Here is a 17,393-nt window from a genome sequence, read left to right as displayed (position 1 = left end):
TACACTGTTTGTGGTGTTACATTTCAGACTATACTTGTACAAATGCTTGTTAAAATTGATGTGCTTTCTGGAAGTCTAGTTATTCTCTGCTATTTAAAAGAAGATACAATAGCACTGGGCCTCTTCAGATCAAGCATTTATTTTAAAAAGCTTCTTCATTTTGTTAAGTTGTCTAGAACACTAATAAAGCAGCCTTTAAAAAAGCAAGTCTAATAATTTGAACATTCTATTGGCATTTATAGTTATTGACTTACGTCCTTGCAGCAAACAGCCTGTTTCAGTTTAACCTGATTAGAAGAAGAAAAAAATCTGCCTCTGCCTCCTAGCAATTTGCCTCCTTGCAACAAACAGCAAACAGTACAAACAATATACACTGTTTGTGGTGTTATGTTTCAGATTATACTTGTACAGATGCTTGTTAAAATTGATGTGGCTTTCTGGAAGTCTAGTTATTCTCTGCTATTTAAAAGAAGATACAATAGCACTGGGCCTCTTCAGAGCAGGCATTTATTTTAAAAAGCTTCTTCATTTTTTAAAGTTGTCTAGAACACTAATAAAGCAGTCTTTAAAAAAACAAGTCTAATAATTTGAACATTCTATAGGCATTTATAGTTATTGACTTACCTCCTTGCAGCAAACAGCCTGTTTCAGTTTAACCTGATTAGAAGGAAAAAAAAACCTGCCTCTGCCTCCCAGCAATTTGCCTCCTTGCAGCAAACAGCAAGTTTCACTTTCAGTTTCAGCATGGGCCTCCCGATGATCAGCTGTTTCAGGCTGCAGGGATTGCTATACCCTATTGCTGCCTCTGCAATACCCATTTTTCTCCTTTTGCTGCAAGGAAGTAAATTGCTGGGAGGCAGAGGCCAAAGGGTGGGGGCCGGTGGGTGGGTGGGGCTACATTTGGTGTATAAGACGTACCCAAATTTTCACCTTTTTTAGGGGGGGGGGAAGGTGTGTCTTATACTCCAAAAAATACGGTAACCACTATCCCCCATTATCCTGCCAAAGCTGAAGAAGCTTCTTGGGTGAGAAATGAAACGTCTTTAAAAGAAAAAAACAAATGAATCCAGTTGTCTCCTGGAAAAAAGCACCTTTGGGGCAAGCATAACCTGGACAATGGAGAAGCTCCATAGACAGTTAAGGTCCTTCTTCAAAGTTCACTAAACTAGCCATTACCAGTTCCTGGACATAACACATTTCCCCTTTATTGAATTAATCAAATTGATTAAATTGCAAGTTGATTTGCGTCCTTTTAGAGGGTCATTGAAGCACTTGGAGGTTTATCTAAAAGGAAGCAAAAAGAATGCAAAGGACCAGCTCTCTGCAAGGAGTATAAATCCTTCCCTTCCCCACCATCCAAGTCAGAGCTGAAGAATCTTCCTGGATGAGAAGCGAAATGCTTTCAAGCAAAAAGAAAGGAAGTCCAGTTGCCTTTTGGGGAAAAAAAAAAACTACTTTAAGACGTGTGGACCTCAACTCCCAGAATCCCTCAGCCGTCATGGCTGGCCTGGGGGAATTCTGGGAGTTGAGGTCCACCCATCTTAAAGTCACCAAGGCAGAGAAACAACACTCTGTTGTAATCCTTAATATTTCTATTTCGTCAGCTAGTTTGCCACTAAGAGCCAACCTTGGAAGCCCACCCAAGTCATGTTCTGTGCCCCAACAGAGCATTGTAATTTCACAAGAGGCTGGTAAATACTCTCAGATTTTCTGGAGAAGGATCCAAAGATTAAAAACTTCCTGATTATTACCATATTTTTTGGAGTATAAAATGCACTCCCCCCCCCAAAAAGGGTGAACATTTGGGTGTGTCTTATACACCAAATGTAGTCCAGACTCCATCCTTTTGCCTCTTCCTCCCAGCAATTTGCCTCCTTGCAGCAAACACCAAACAGCCTGTTTTAGCTTCAGCAGAGCCTGATTAGCACAAGCAGCTGATTATCGGAGCCTGCATGAACTGCCATTGCCTATTGCCGCCTCTGCGCATCCCATTTTCCACCCATTCCGATCCCCGCCGCCCGGAATGGGTGGAAAATGGTGCACGCAGAGGCCGAAAATGGGACGTGCAGAGGGTGAAAACGGGACACATGGAGGGGCAATAGGCTATGGCAGTGATGGCGAACCTATGGCACGCGTGCCACAAGTGGCACGTGGAGCCATTTGTCAGGGCATGCGAGGCACTGCCCTGTCAGCTGGCCAGCGCGCATGCGCGCGCTGGCCAGCTGAGTTCACTTTTTTAAAACCTATTTTTCACCTTCCCCAGGCTTCCAGAGGCTTTATAGGAGCCTGGGGAGGGCGAAAAGAGCCTCCCCCCCCGGAGGCTTCAGGGACCGTCCGTAGCCTCCGGACGGTCCCTGAAGCCTCCGGAGGGCCTCCGGGGGGGCAGGGGAGGCTCTTTTCGCCCTCCCCAGGCTCCTATAATGCCTCTGGAGCCTGGGGAGGGCGAAAAAAGCATGTAAAATGGGGGGGGTCGCGCGTTTTGCACGCATGCACACTAAGGGGGGGTCGCACGTTGCATTATGGGTGCGGCATGCCCGCACACGACCCCCCTGAGCTCCCCCCCACTTGTGGCATGTGAGCCAAAAAAGGTTTGCCATCGCTGGCCTATGGCAATCCCTGCAGCCTGAAACAGCTGATTGTCAGGAGACAAACAGCTGCTTGTGCTAGTCAGGCTGTGCTGAAATTGAAATTGAAACTGGCTGTTTGCTGTTTGCTGCAAGGAGGTAAATTGTTGGGAGGCAGAGGCAGATTTTTTTTCTTGCTTTCCTCCCCAAAGGCTAGGTGTGTCTTATACTTCGGAGTGTCTTATACTCCGAAAAATACACTACTTAGCAGGACTTCTGGATTTAATCTTTAATATGTGTCAATGTAAGATCAAGTCTGGGCAAGATAATTGTTTGACTGATTGGGATCAGAGATGGTTTACAAGATTAGAAAACAGAAATGGACAATTTCCCCCTCTTCTTCCTTGGGAACTGATCAAGCAACTTATAGCAGATGCTTGTTATTTATAGGTATTGGTTTATTTATAGGTTATTTATAGGTAGTCCTCGACTTACAACGGTTTGCTTAGTGACTGAAGTTACAATATTACTGAAAAAAGTGACTTACAGCCATTTTTCACACTTACGACCATTGCAGTATCCCCACCCCCACCCCCCCATTCCATGGTCCCATGATCAAAATTTGGACACTTGGCAACTAGCTCGTGTTTATGATGGTTGCAGCGTCCCGGGGCCCTGTGATCCACTTTTGCGACTTTCTGACCGGCGAAGTCAGTGAGGAAGGCTGATTCGCTTCACGACCATGTCGCTAACTTTTAACAACTGCAGGGATTCACTTAACGACTGCGGCGAGAAAGGTTGGGGGAAAACGGGGCAAAATTCACTGTCTCGCTAAGCTGCGGAAATTCTGGGCTGGGCGGCGGTCGTAAATCGAGGACTGCCTGGTTGCAATCTCTCCATTTAACTTGGGGGGGGGGGGGAGAAGCGAAGGAATAATTTAGCAGTCCCGTTCCCTCTCCCCCCCCCACTTCCTGCCCAGTTCTAATGAGAAGGACTGGTGTTAACCTAGAAACAATTGGAAACCTTTTCCAGTCAGTGCTTAAAGGAACTCATTACAAAGCAGTTTTCAGGTAAATATTCTGTGTCAGAGATGCAGGCATGAGTCAGAGACGCTGGGAGGAGGAGGGGGAATCATAGAGGGGGATGCAACAGCTGGTTCCGAGGACAGTGAGTACACACGTGTGAGGTGCTTTGTAAGTCCGAAGTGAGAGTTACAGGAACTGGGCATGGTCTAGTGAAGAGAGGGACCAGGGGAGACAGGAGAGCAGACTTCCAATACTTGAGGGGCTACCACAGAGAGGAGGGGGTCAAGCTGTTTTCCAAGGCCAGACAAGTAATAATGGATGGAAACTGAACAAGAAGAGATTCAACCTGGAAATAATTTCCTGACAGTGAGAGCAATCAACCCCTGGAACAGAAGTTGCCTTCGGAAGTTGCGGGAGCTTCATCCCTGGAGGCTTTCAAGAAGAGACTGGATTGCCATCTGTCAAAAATGGTGTGGGGGGGGGCAGGGTTGGACTAGATGACCTACAAGGTCCCTTCCAACTCTGTTAATCTGAATCTATCTAAGATGACCAAATACCTGGAGGCTAAAACAAATGAACGGTTGCAGGAACTGGGCATGGCTAGCCTAGGGAAGAGAAGGATTAGGAGTGACAGGGTAGCAGTCTTCCAATATTTGAGGGGCTGCCACAGAGAGGAGTAAGGGTCAAGCTGTTTTCCAAAGCACTTGAAGGCCAGACAAGGAATAATGGATGGAAACTAACCAAGGAGAGATTCAACCTGGAAATAAGGATGAACTATTCTGACAGTGAGAACAATTAACCAATGGAACAAAAGTTGCCTTTAGAAGTTGTGGGAGCTTCATTCCTTGGAGGCTTTCTCAAGAAGAGACTGGACTGCCATCTGTCAGAAATGGTGTAGGATCTCCTGCTTGGGCAGGGGTTAGACTAGATGACCTACAAGGTCCCTTCCTTCTGTTAATCTGTAATCTGGTTGAATGTCATTGGAGGCCAGACACTGGGGCCTCTAAGCGGGAGGGCATGAATTGAAAGGCCTTTGAGTGGCCACTCAGCCCCCCGCCCAATCACACATCTCAAGGGGTGTGGGTCTTCCAAGCAGGGACCCACACTTCTTGCAAACCAGCACGGCTTGCATTGAGCTGCCGGGGTCTTGAAAGGCAGCTGTTTTCCCCTGGCGTCGTTTAGTTCCTTGCAACGGATGCAAAACAGGCAAGGCTTTTCCCAACGACCTGCTCTGCTCCTCCCAGATTCTCTCCAGATTGCAAAGTGCAAAATAAAATAAAATAAAATTGGAGCGAAGCCAAGATCTTGCAAGCCTTCTCAGCCGAACTGGGGAGAGTGGAACTGTTTCCTCTTTCTCTCTCTCTCTCTCTCAGTCATTCTCTAGCAGTACGTTGGCTGCTTAGTTTTGTTTTGCAGAAGGGAAGAGAAAGACATTAGCGATGCTTGGAATTTGGTTGGAGGGCTAAGGAAATGGGCAAAGAGCTTCCAATCTGGGTGGACACCATTCCCTGTTGAGCTGATGCAAGCAGCGTTTTTCAAAACATGGCCGCTGTAAGATATGTGGACTTCAACTCCCAGATTTCTCCAGCCAGCATGGGTGGACTTCAACTCCCTTCAAGATGGGTGGACTTCACCTCCCAGAATTCCCATCATCACGGGTGAACTTCAACTCCCAGGATTTTCTATTCATTACTTCCAGTCCCTTCAACATGGGTGGACTTCAACTCCCACAATTCCCTAGTCATCGCTTCCAGTCCCTTTAATATGGGTGGACTTCACCTCCCAGAATTCCCGTCATCCCAGGTGGACTTCACCTCCAGAATTCTCTAGTCATCACTTCCAGTCCCTTCAACATGGCTGGACTTCAACTCCCTTCAATAAGTGTGGACTTCACTTCCCAGAATTCCCCAGTCGTCATGGGTGGACTTCACCTCCCAGAATTCCCATCATCATGGCTGAACTTCAACTCCCAGGATTCCCCAGTTACCGCTTCCAGTCCTTTCGACATGAATCATTTCAACTCCCAGAAATTCCCAGCCAGAATGAGCGAACTTCAGTTCCCTTCATCATGAATGGATTTCAACTCCCAGATTTTTTTTTTGAAAAATTTTATTGGTTTTTACAAATATTTTTAGGAAAAGGGTAAATAGGTGTAGAAAATTTTGACAGCTACATCACGCGAAAGGTAGAAATCCCCCCAAATCTCACAACTTTTACAGAAAAGAAAAAAAAAACATCAAGATTTAAATTTGGCAGCTTTTGGTTTTACATTATATCATCAATCATCTTTGGTGTCACTTCCAACAATTACATTATAACAACAATTGTAATAATGTTTTCAACTCCCAGATTTTGAATCCACCTGCATCTTCCAGTAGCCATGGATGAGAAACACCGATCCAGCTTAAGCTCCCAACTCCTTCTGCCTTTTCCAAAATCTAATTTTCAGGAGAAAGAAAACTTTTAAGAGATTTATCTTTCTCTCTCTCTCTCTCTCTCCCTCCTCCACTGGTTTTTATTTTGAACCACTTTCCAAGAGAATTTCCCATGCCTCGTTCTTCTGGAGCATCCTTCAGCACCTGAACATTTCCCAATACATTTCAGGAAACAAATGACTTCATTTCCTTCTCTCCCCCCACCCCCCTCCTTACCGCCACACCCAAGCCCAGGGGTCTGGCTGCCTCCTTCGTTCTGCCTCTGTTTATGTCGACGGTGGTGGCGAGCCTCCATTTTGAAGGCCGCGTACACATTCTCTGCATCCTTGCGGTGCCTTCCTTGGATCCGATCCCAGAGCTGGGGTGGAGCATGGAACTCTGCTGCCTGGGCTGTGCCAGCATTTAAAAAACCTTTTGGATTGAGCCAAAAAGGATATAGAAAGATAGATGTGTTTCCACGCTGCCAGGAATTCCAGGTTGCAGCAATCCCAAGCCGAGACACATTCTGGGCTCCCAACGAGCAAGGCGGTTTTAATTAAACTTGGCGAAGGCTCCTTACCTGGAGGAACGTACCTTTCGCATGTGTGTGCCCCAGAGTTGCGCAACAAACCTCAGAGGTTCTCATGATGCAATCAGGCTTTTTTTTTAAAAAAAAAATGACGATGAAGATGAAGTGGCTATGTCGTTCTACACCTGTTTACTGAATTCAGAGCATTGATTGCAAAGGATTTCCAAGTTTGCCGCTGGGTTAATTTGAGCTGGCAGGAGTTGCTCATCAAGAATCTTCTCCCCTCCCCAAAATCTAGAGCAGGGGTTGGCAACCCCAAGTTCTGGAGTCGCACGTGGCTCTTTCATCCCTCTGCTGTGGCTCTCAGTTGCCAGTCGACTGCACAATCGATGGGGCACAATCTAGTCCAACCCCCTCCTCAAGCAGGAGACCCTACCCCATTTCTGACTGTTGGCAGTCCAGTCTCTTCTTGAAAGCTTCCAGGGACGAAGCTCCCACAACTTCTGAAGGCAACTTCTGTTCTACTGAATAGAGAATAACAGAGTTGGAAGGGACCTTGGAGGTCATCTAGTCCAACTCCCTGCCCAAGCAGGAGACTCTATACCATTTCTGACAGATGGCAGTCCAGTCTCTTCTTGAAAGCTTCCAGGGACGAAGCTCCCACAACTTCTATTCTGTTGGTTGATTGTTCCCACTGTCAGAAAATTCCTCCTTATTTCCAGGTTGAATTTCTCCTTGTTCATTTTCCTTTTTCCATTCTTCCTTGTCTGGCCTTTAGGTGCCTTGGAAAATAGCTTGACACCCTCCTCTCTGTGGCAGCCCCTCAACTATTGGAAGGCTGCTATCCTGTCTCCCCTGGTCCTTCTCTTCACTAGACTAGCCATGGCCAGTTTCTGCAACCGTTCTTCATGTTTTAGTCTCCAGGGCTTTGATCATCTTAGATAGATTCAGATTAACAGAGATGAAAGAGACCTTGAAGGTCATGTAATCCAACCCCTCTGCCTGGCAGGAGACCCTACACCATTTCTAACAGATGGCAATCCAGTCTCTTCTTGAAAGCTTCCAGGGACGAAGCTCCCACAACCTCCGAAGGCAACTTCTGTTCCATGGGTTGATTGTTCTCACTATCAGAAAATTTCTCCTTATTTCCAAGTTGAATCTCTCCTTGGTCAGCTTCCATCCATTATTCCTTGTCTGGCCTTCAGGTGTTTTGGAAAATAGCTTGACCTCCTCCTCTCTGTGGCAGTCCCTCAAATATTGGAAGACTGCTCTCCTGTCTCCCCTGGTCCTTCTCTTCACTAGATCAGCCATGCCCAGTTCCTGCAACCGTTCATCGTATGTTTTAGCCTCCAGTCCCCTCATGGTTGCTCTTCTCTGCACTCTTTCTAGAGTTGCTACATCTTTTGCATAGTGTGGAGACCAAAACTAGATGCAGTACTCTAGGTGTGGTCTTACAAGGGATTTATAGAATAGCATTAGTACCTCCTTCGATCTTGATTGTATCCCTCTTGTTAGTTTAGGATTGCATTGGCTTTTTTGGCTGCCGCTGCATACTGCTGGCTCATATTTAATTTGGTGTCCACTAAGACTCTAAGATCCCTCTCAAAGTTACTGCTATTAAGCCACCCAGTCTGTAGGTGTACCTTTAGTCTTTCTTCCTTAAGTGTAAGGCTTTACTTTTCTCTACACTGCATTTCAATTTCTCCAATTTCGTCCAAAAAGCTTCTTCTGAAATGAACTGAAGAAGCTTCTTGAATGAGAAACGAAACGTTTTCAAGGAAAAGACCAAGAAAATCCAGCTGCTTTTTATTTGGGGGAGGGGGAGAGGGGGAGGAACCATACTTGGGACTTGCAATGAACAGTTGTAAGCGAAGGATTACCTGCTTTGATTACGTTGAGCTCAGGGTGGTAGCGAAACCTGTGCCCCACACTCAACGTGAACAAGGGTCAAGATTTGCTACTAGGGTACTAGAGCCAAAGGCCAGACAAGAAACAATGGGTGGAAACTAATCTAGGAGAGAAGCAACCTGGAATTAAGGAGAAACTTCCCAACAGTGAGGACATATTAACCAGTGGAACAGCTGGCCTCCAGAAGTTGTGGGTGCTCCATCATTAGAGGCTTTAAAGAAAAGACTTGTCTAGGGTCTCCTGCTTGAGCAAGGGGCTGGACTAGAAGACCTTCAAGGTCCCTTCCAGCTCTATTTGGATTGAGTCCCCTTTCCTTGGGGAGAGACTCGCTTGCAACATTTCAGACAGGTGAAAGTCCAGCTGCTTTTTTGGAGGGGAGGGGAAAAAACATATTTGGGGCAACCACGACCTGGATTATTGACAGTCTCCATAACATTCATGGCAAGCCACTTCAGACGACCACTAAATGAATGTTTTCAAATTGAGGTCCGTCTGTAACATCAAAGACCCAGAAAATTGAGAAGAGGAGCCTGGAAATTAGGAATGAATTCGTTCTGCGCGGCGTAAGGGACTTCCCCTTCCTTTTAAATTGAATTTCCCCTGTTCTGAAGCATCTGGGGAGATGGGCTCCCACATCAAGGTCGTGGAAAGAGAAAAACAAGATTAACTCTGTCCGTCCTTCTGAGGGCCTGCCAATCCTTCCCAACGGGGAAAATAATAATAATAATAATAATAACAACAACAACAACAACAACAGCCTCCCATCTGCAAAGAAATCCTTCAACCTTCCAATTAGTTTTTTATGTTGTCATGGGTCAAGGTTGGTAGGAGATTAATAGCAGCAGCTCTTAAAATCCACTCCAGGATCTTTCCGGGAGATCAAATTAATAAGGAAGAGATCAGAAGCCCCTATTTCCCTTCCTCCAAACAGGGGCATGTCTTGTGATTACCCTTGACAGGTGTGGCCGTTACGTTTGTGTAATTTGTGTGTGAGTACCGCAACCCTTTGAGCTCCCGGAAAAGGAACATGGCTCAGAGCAACCCATTGTGACTTCACACCTGAGGATGGTTTTTTTTTTAAAAAATAAAGCTTTTTATTTTTTATTTTTCTAGAAACATACCCTGTTTCCCTGAAAATAAGACCTCCCTGGATAATAAGCCCAATCGGAGCTTTTGAGCGCATGGGCTAAAATACACCCCCCCCCCCAAATATTGCAACACAGCCGCAGTGTGAGGTGACCACGTTCGCCGCCTCCTGCACCTCAAAAATAATAAGACCTCCCCGAAAATTAAGGCCAAGCGCTTATTTCGGGGGTCAAAAGAAAATCAGAGCCTGTCTTATTTTCGGGGAAACACAGTATTGTGTGAAAAGTATAAAACCAGAGTTACATTTTAGTACAAATAAAACAATACCCTTCTTATTTAACACAATTAACCATCTTACAGACTTTTAGTAGTAATACACATATTTTGTTGAATTATAATATTTCTTTAATTATTCCATATTTCAGTATGTTATTTTCTATGCCAATCTCCATATTCTTGATATTACTCCTTACTACAGATAGAATACCAATAATCGTATTTGTTATGTTTTTCTATAATTCCAATAGTTTATTATACTAAACTACAGTATAATAAACTATTATACTATATTATAATATGGTATAATAGTAAACTATTATACTATATTATAATATAGCATAACAGTTTATTATACTATAGTTTAGTATAATACTGAATTTATACTGAATTATAATCTTCCCTTGTTCCCCTTTCTAAGTTTTAGTTATGCTGCTGTTATATTTAAAAAGTATCCCCTTTCTAATCACATTTTTAAACAAATAAAACAATGTTCATCTTAGTTACATTTGACAAGTTATATAATTCTAATAATAATAATGCACATGTTTTGTTGAATTATGAACTTTCATTATCTTGATCAAAAGTTCCATATGTTGTTTTCATGCCAATCAAATTCTACATATCATTCCTTTTACTACACGTAAAATGTTGGTAAATCATATTCGTTACATTTGAACAAATTTATACTTATACTAGTAATACACATATTTATATTATAATCTTCAATCTTTTGCTTATTCAATCTTTCTATATGTTATTTTTATAGCCATCACCCTTTTATTCAGACAGATTCAAATTTTTCACCTGAGGGTGGGTTTTGATGCCTTTTGGTTTAGAACAGGGGTCCCAAATCTTGGCAACTTTAAAATTTGTGGACTTCCAGAATTCTCCAGCCAGTCGGCTGGAGAATTCTGGGAATTGAAGTCCACAAGTCTTAAAAGTTGCCAAGTTTGAAGATCTCTGGCTTAGACCCTGTCCAGCTTTAGTGTCACTTTTATGGTTTCTCCGTGTGTGTGTGTGTATGTGTATTTATTTAATGGTTCTGCAAGTTTTGGTTTTAGGGAAAAGCCGTTCTCAGATCAAGAAGAATAACCAAAATTAAGACACACAATCTCCCTTGCAGACGATTGTAACCTTACAAACAACTGAAAAATACGTTTGCAGCTAAAAGTTCTCTTCCTAAAAACAGTAACAGGTAGTCCTCGACTTAAAACGATTCATGGGGGTGCCAGTTCAAAGTTAACAACGGCTGGATATTTTTCACACTTACGACCATGGTAGCATCTCCATAGTCACATGATCAAACTTCAGACGCTTGGCAACTGTCTCATGTTTATGACGGTTGCAGTGTCCCGCGGGCTTAACATGGTTTAGGAGTGAATTTAACAGATTAGCAGAGTTGGAAGGGACCTTGTAGGTCATCTAGTCCAACCTCCCACTGAAGCAGGAGACCCTACACAATTTCTGGCAGTTGGCAGTCCAGTCTCTTCTTGAAAGCTTCCAGGGATGAAGCTCCCACAACTTCCGATTCAAATTCTGTTCCATTGGTTGATTGTTTTCACTGTCAGGAAATTCCTCCTTATTTCCAGGTTGAATCTCTCCTTGATCAGTTTTCATTCCTTATTATTCCTTGTTTGGCCTTTGGGCGCTTTGGAAAATAGCTTGACCCCCCTCCTCTCTGTGGCAGCCCCTCAAGTATTGGAAGGCTGCTATTCAGTCTCCCCTTCCCTAGACTAGCCATGCCCAGTTCCTGCAACCGTTCATCGTATGTTTTAGCCTCTTGTCCCCTAATCCCTTTTTGCAACCTTCTGACAAGCAAAATCAATGGGGAAGCCCCATTCACTTAAACCAGGGGTGTCCAAACTTGGGAACTTTAAGACTTGTGGACTTCAACTCCCAGAATTCCCCAGCCAGCCATGCTGGCTGGGGAATTCTGGGAACTGAAGTCCACAAGTCTTAAAGTTCTCAAGTTTGGACACCCCTGACTTAAACAATAGCATTTCTAATTTAGCACCTGCTGTGATTCACTTAACAACTGTGAAAGGTAGTAAAATGGGTGCAAAACTCACTTAAACACAAATCTCAATCAGCCATAGAAATGTCGGGCGTAATTGTGGTCACAATTTGAGGAGTGTCAAAATAACAAACTGGAGAAAGGAAGAAGGTCTTTGATAGACAAACCCATCATGGTAGTTTAAAGCGAATCTAAACCATGTTTTGTTTTGGACTTTCCCCATGTGACTTTCTGGCACTGGAGTGGGGGAAAATACACCTCCTCTCCTTCTGCTTGCAGAAATCATAAGACGCTCCTCTTCAAAATCTCCACTGTTGTAGCCTGCAACTCTTCAGAGTTAAATAATGCATTGCAACTCCACAGCTCGCTGCCATAAAATATTTTTTTTTAGGGCTCCTGTGGGACCCTGAGCGTTTGTGCGTTGCAAATGGAACCTGGCCATCGAAATGAACAGTATGTCTTTTTGTTTTAATTCCAGTTGCCGTTAATAACAGCTCCGACACAGACAGCCTGCCTTCCCCGAGACTCGACGCGAAAAAGCCTCCGGAAAACGAGTCCAAACCGAATCCCGAGGTCAAAGAAGAAACCACTGTCAACACGGAGAAAGCCGCTATGTCCCCGGAAGCCAACGCCGTAGACTCTGCCGGTCAGACGCCAGATGAGACCGAGCCTGGCCCAGCTGGTACCGAAAAGCCGCCGGAGGAAACGAAAGCCGATACGATAAAAACAGAAGAAGGGGACGGGAACCCGAAGGAGCCAGAACCGGACGTGGCGGAGATAAAAATGGAGGAAGGGGCAGATGTCCCGGAAGACAATAAGGCCGATGACCAGAAAAGCGAGACCAGTAACGGGGTGGGGGCAGAAACTGCAGAGACCCCCAAATTGGAGAAGAAGGAGGGCCCCAAAGCCAGCAAAACCGGAAGTGCTGCCTCGGATAGCGATTCTAGCGCTACGTGCAGCGCGGACGAGATGGACGAGCAGGACCCGGCGGACAAAACCAAGTAAGTGAAATGACAGCGGGGCGCGAGGAAGGAAGGAAGGAAGGAAGGAAGGAAGGAAGGAAGGAAGGAAGGAAGGAAGGAAGGGTAGACGTGGGAAGTCCTCGACTTCCAACTGCAATGGAGCCCATTGTTTCTGTTGCTAAGCAAGGCCGCTCTTGAGTGAGTTTTGAACCCGTTGGGAGACTTGTCTTGCCGCCATTTTTAAAAGCGAAATTCTCTGCGGTTGTGAGGTTAGTTGCACGGGAGCTAGGGGAATCTGGCTTCCCCATTGACTTTGCTTGGCAGAAAGCCACAAAAGGGGATCATCACACACACACACACACACACACCCCAGGACATGGCAACCATCGTAAATACGTGCCGCTGTCCATGCATTTGAATTTTGATCCCGCAATCAAAACATGGGGATGCTGTAACGGTCGTAATTGTGGGAAACGGTCACAAGTCACTTTTTCCAGTGCCGTTGTAACCGGACGGTCACTAAGTGAATGGTTGTAAGTCGAGTACTATCCATACCTCCCATGAAAAGCTAACAGGGGGCTTTGGCACCCCTGAACTTTTAACAGACCCCGGAAGGTTTTTCCTGCACGGGATGAGATGATTCGAATTTCAGCAGCAGGACTCGTTTGGACTCTTGGGTAGATCTCCAGGGAAGCAGTGATCTTCCAGGGAGATCGCTTAGGACTCCAGGGAAGATCTCTGGGGAAGCAGTGATTTTTCAGGGAGATCACTTGGGATTCCTTGGGAGATCTCTGGGGAAACAGTGATATTCCAGAGAGATCGCTTGGGATTCCTGGAGAGATTTTTTGGGAAGCACTTATCTTCCAGGGAGATCATTTGGAACTCCCAGGGAGATCTCCAGGGAGGCAGGGAGATCACTTGGACTCCAGGGAGATCTCCGAGCGAGCAGCTTTTTCAACCAAAATCGATCTGTTGAGGCCATCTCCGCCTGGGATGGCCGTTGTGCACTTCCCAAAGCTGATTTTAGCTGGAAACTCAAATCACACGTGGCTGAGTGTCCTTTCTGGCGCTTTGCGGGGGGTGATTCAAGTTTCTGGATAATTTGGGTGGGGAGACTTGAAACGAGAGGCGGGATACGCAGCACATAGCAAAGCCCCGCGCAGCTCCCACAACCCCGGGAGCCATTGCTCTCGCAGATTCCGTGAGTCAGAAGGGCAAGCAAGTTTGCATTGTGTGGTCAGAAGCTAGATCTGAAGAAAAAGGGGAGGGGGAACCCCCAGGGCTTCCTCTGAATCAGGCCATAGATTGCTCAGGAGCATCTGGAAGCTGAGTGAACAAACCCAGTGACTTCAAAGCGGCTGATTTATGACTCTGATCTTCTCGGGAGAAATTTTGCACTTGGCTAATGATTTGTGACACCACCTGATGGTAATTGAAAAGGCAGCTTCAGATCCTGCTTGGGATCGATGCCCACCGGCCGGGGTTAAAGGAGGTCAGGCGCCACCAGACGGTCACTTCCCGGACCGCCAGTCGGTCCTGGGATGACTGCCTGCCTGCCTGCCAGTGGCGGAAGGCTGATTTAGTGCCGCTTTTCACTCCATTTCCTTAAACGCCTCTTGAAATCATATTCTCGGGCAGACATTGATCAAGGCACGACAGACGAGGCGGGAGAAAACAAGAGCACTGGGAGCGCAAATTTATGGTGTTGGCTGGAAGGAAGCCAGGTACTCCCCCACCCCACCCCCAAAAATGCTCAGACTCTGGAAAGAGTGCAGAAAACAGCCACAAAGATGAGTGGGCTGGAGGCTAAAATTTAACAGATTAACAGAGTTGGAAGGGACCTTGTAGGTCATCTAGTCCAACCCCCCGCCCAAGCAGGAGACCCTACACCATTTCTGATCGATGGCAGTCCAGTCTCATCTTGAAAGTCACCAGTGATGAAGCTCCCACAACTTCCGAAGGAAACTTCTGTTCCATGGGTTGATTGTTCTCTCTGTCAGAGAGTTCCTCCTTATTTCTAGGTTAAATCTCTCTTTGATCAGCTTCTATCCATTATTCTTTGTCTGGCCTTCAGGTGCTTTGGAGAATAGCTTGACCCTCTCCTCTCTGTGGCAGCCCCTCAAATATTGGAAGATTGCTATCATATCTCCCCTGGTCCTTCTCCCCTGGCACACAAACTCATAACGTGGGCAAATTTTGCTTAACAAACATTGAGACATTTGAACAAAAATGTCGGGCTCAGTTGTGGCCGTACGTCGAGGACTACCTGTAGAACAGAACAACAGATCCCATGCGTCCATGCCAACCTGCACTAACCTCCTGGCCCCAATGGTTCGGAGGAGGAGGGGGAGGGTAGATGCCACGGCTTCCCATCCTTCCAAGAAAGCTTTCAACAGCATGGAGGAGTCCTGTCAGTTCCTCTGGGCTGCTTGCAAGCCAAATGGAAGGAAAAAGGTCTCCAAAGATAATTATCGTTGCATATATATATATTTTATAAAGGCTGCTGCTGGCAGCCGGAGGAATGAGAAGTTCAAGCATAGGTCAAGCTAAATATAAATGAATACGGAGGCCTGAACAGTCATGCATTAACAGTTGTCAGTTTGTGGCTCTGGAACAGCCAGAGATGTTCAGAGGGTAAAAAAAAATTAAAATGAGCCAGAGAACGCCAAATAGAAATCTAATCCCGTTTTCCCGGGATTTTCCCAGGAGGTCCCCTGGCATGGTTGGATCTGTTCAACCATGGTTAAACATCCCAACATGGTTCATGATCTTCTCTTAAAAATCTCCAAAGCTTAAGAGTTGGCGCCCACATCAAGGAGACTTAACACGGGGTCATCGGCTAGGTCCCATAAATCTTAGTTCTTATGAAAGCTGTCCCAAAGACCCCGAGGTCTTTTGATGGGGTCTCCAATAGACGAGAAGGCATTCGTGATCTTCTCTTACAAATCTCCAAAGCTCAAAAGCTTGTGCTGTTGTCTTCTGACACCCACATCAAGGAGATAAGTCAACATGAGGTCATCAGTCAGGTCCCATCAATCTTTGTTCTGGTGGGAACAGTCCCAAAGACCCCAAGGTCTTCTGATGGGACGTTCCAACATGGTTCAACATCTTCTCCTATCTGTCTCCAAAGCTTGAGAATTTCTTGTCTTCTGACACCCGCATCAAGGAGACTTAACCCGAGGCCATCAGCCAGGTCCCATAAATCTTTGTTCTGGTGAAACCAGTCTCAAAGACCCCAAAGTCTTCTGATGGGAGTCTCCAATGATCCAGAAGATGTTCTAACAAGGTTCACGATCTTCTCTTATAAATCTCCAAAGCTTAAGAGTTCGTGCTCTTATCTTCTCACATCAAGGAAATAAGTCAACATGAGGTCATTAGACAGGTCTGTTCTGGTGGGAACAGTCCCAAAGACCTGAAAGTCTTCTGATGAGGTCTCCAGTGTAAAGGGAGACATTCCAACGTGATTAATGGTTAGGGTTAGGGTTAGGGTCTTCTGTTATAAATCTCCAAAGCTTAAGGATTTGTGCTGTTGTCTTCTGACACCCACATCAAGGAGATAAGTCAACATGAAGTCATCAGGAAGGTCCCATCAATCTATGTTCTGGTGGGAACGGTCCCAAAGACCCCCAAAGTCTTCTGATGGGGTCTCCAATGGTTGAGAAGATGGTTGGGGGTCCTCATCTCTTAGCCAAAAGTGAAACAGAGCCTCGAGACAGTAGTCTAAGGACTTGAAGAGATCAACTCATGTTTGACTTTCAAAAGGCAAGGTCAAAATGGTGGTGGCCCTTGACGTAAGATCATACTTGGGACCAGAATTTCCATGGCTAAGCCAGATGCTTGTTAAGTGAATCACATCTGATCTTATGACCTTTTCCCCATGGTTGCTGAGTGAATCTCTGCAGTTGTTCAAGCGAATCAGTCTGGATTTCAGGGCCAAAGCAGAGATCTCGGAAGGAGGTTCTCAAGTGGGATTGTTGCATCTCTTTACAGGTTGCCGGCTGCCCGCTTAAGTCTCCTTGGTGCCCCCAACGATGCCCGGCTCCCCTCCTCACCTCAGAAGCCTCTGGACCTGAAGCAGCTGAAGCAGAGGGCAGCTGCCATTCCTCCCATTGTGAGTCTCACTCTCTTCTCTTGCCTTCTCCCCTTCCTTCCCTTTCATCCTCCCTTCCCTTCCTCCTTCCCTTCTCTTTTTTCTTCCTTCCATTTCTCTCACCTGCCTTTAACTTCTTTCCTCCCCCTGTCCACTCATCTCTCACCCCTTCCTCCTCCCCTCCCTCCTCTCCATTCCTTCCTTCTCCCATCCCTCACTCCCTCGTTCCCCTCCATTCCTTCCTTGTCAGATTATTTCCTTCTTTCTTTCCTTCCTTCTTCTCTCCCTTCTCTCCATTCCTTCCTTCCCTCCCTCCCTCCTCTCCATTCCTTCCTTCCCTCCCTCCCTCCTCTCCATTCCTTCCTTCCTTCCCTCCCTCCCTCCTCTCCATTCCTTCCTTCCCTCCCTCCCTCCTCTCCATTCCTTCCTTCCCTCCCTCCCTCCTCTCCATTCCTTCCTTCCTTCCCTCCCTCCCTCCTCTCCATTCCTTCCTTCCTTCCCTCCTCTCCATTCCTTCCTTCC

General features: G+C 45.9%; 1 protein-coding gene across 12 annotated transcripts in view; it reads left to right on the top strand.

Annotated features, from left to right (window-relative positions):
- The window catches only part of NCOR2 (nuclear receptor corepressor 2), a 213,267-nt gene that overhangs the window by 130,734 nt on the left and 65,140 nt on the right, over positions 1-17,393 (top strand). For all 12 annotated transcript variants that reach the window (XM_081966828.1, XM_081966827.1, XM_081966826.1 and 9 more), the window contains 2 exons: positions 12,298-12,820; positions 16,772-16,892. In XM_081966828.1, coding sequence (XP_081822954.1) covers positions 12,298-12,820; positions 16,772-16,892 — 644 coding nt within the window. The remainder of the gene's footprint in view (positions 1-12,297; positions 12,821-16,771; positions 16,893-17,393) is intronic.

Source organism: Natrix helvetica (genome assembly GCF_964273705.1).
Source record: "Natrix helvetica genome assembly, chromosome: 14".
In the NCBI taxonomy this organism is placed as follows: Eukaryota; Metazoa; Chordata; class Lepidosauria; order Squamata; family Natricidae; genus Natrix; species Natrix helvetica.
The sequence above is the reverse complement of the archived record's forward strand: the minus strand, read 5'-3'. Positions and strand labels throughout refer to the sequence as shown.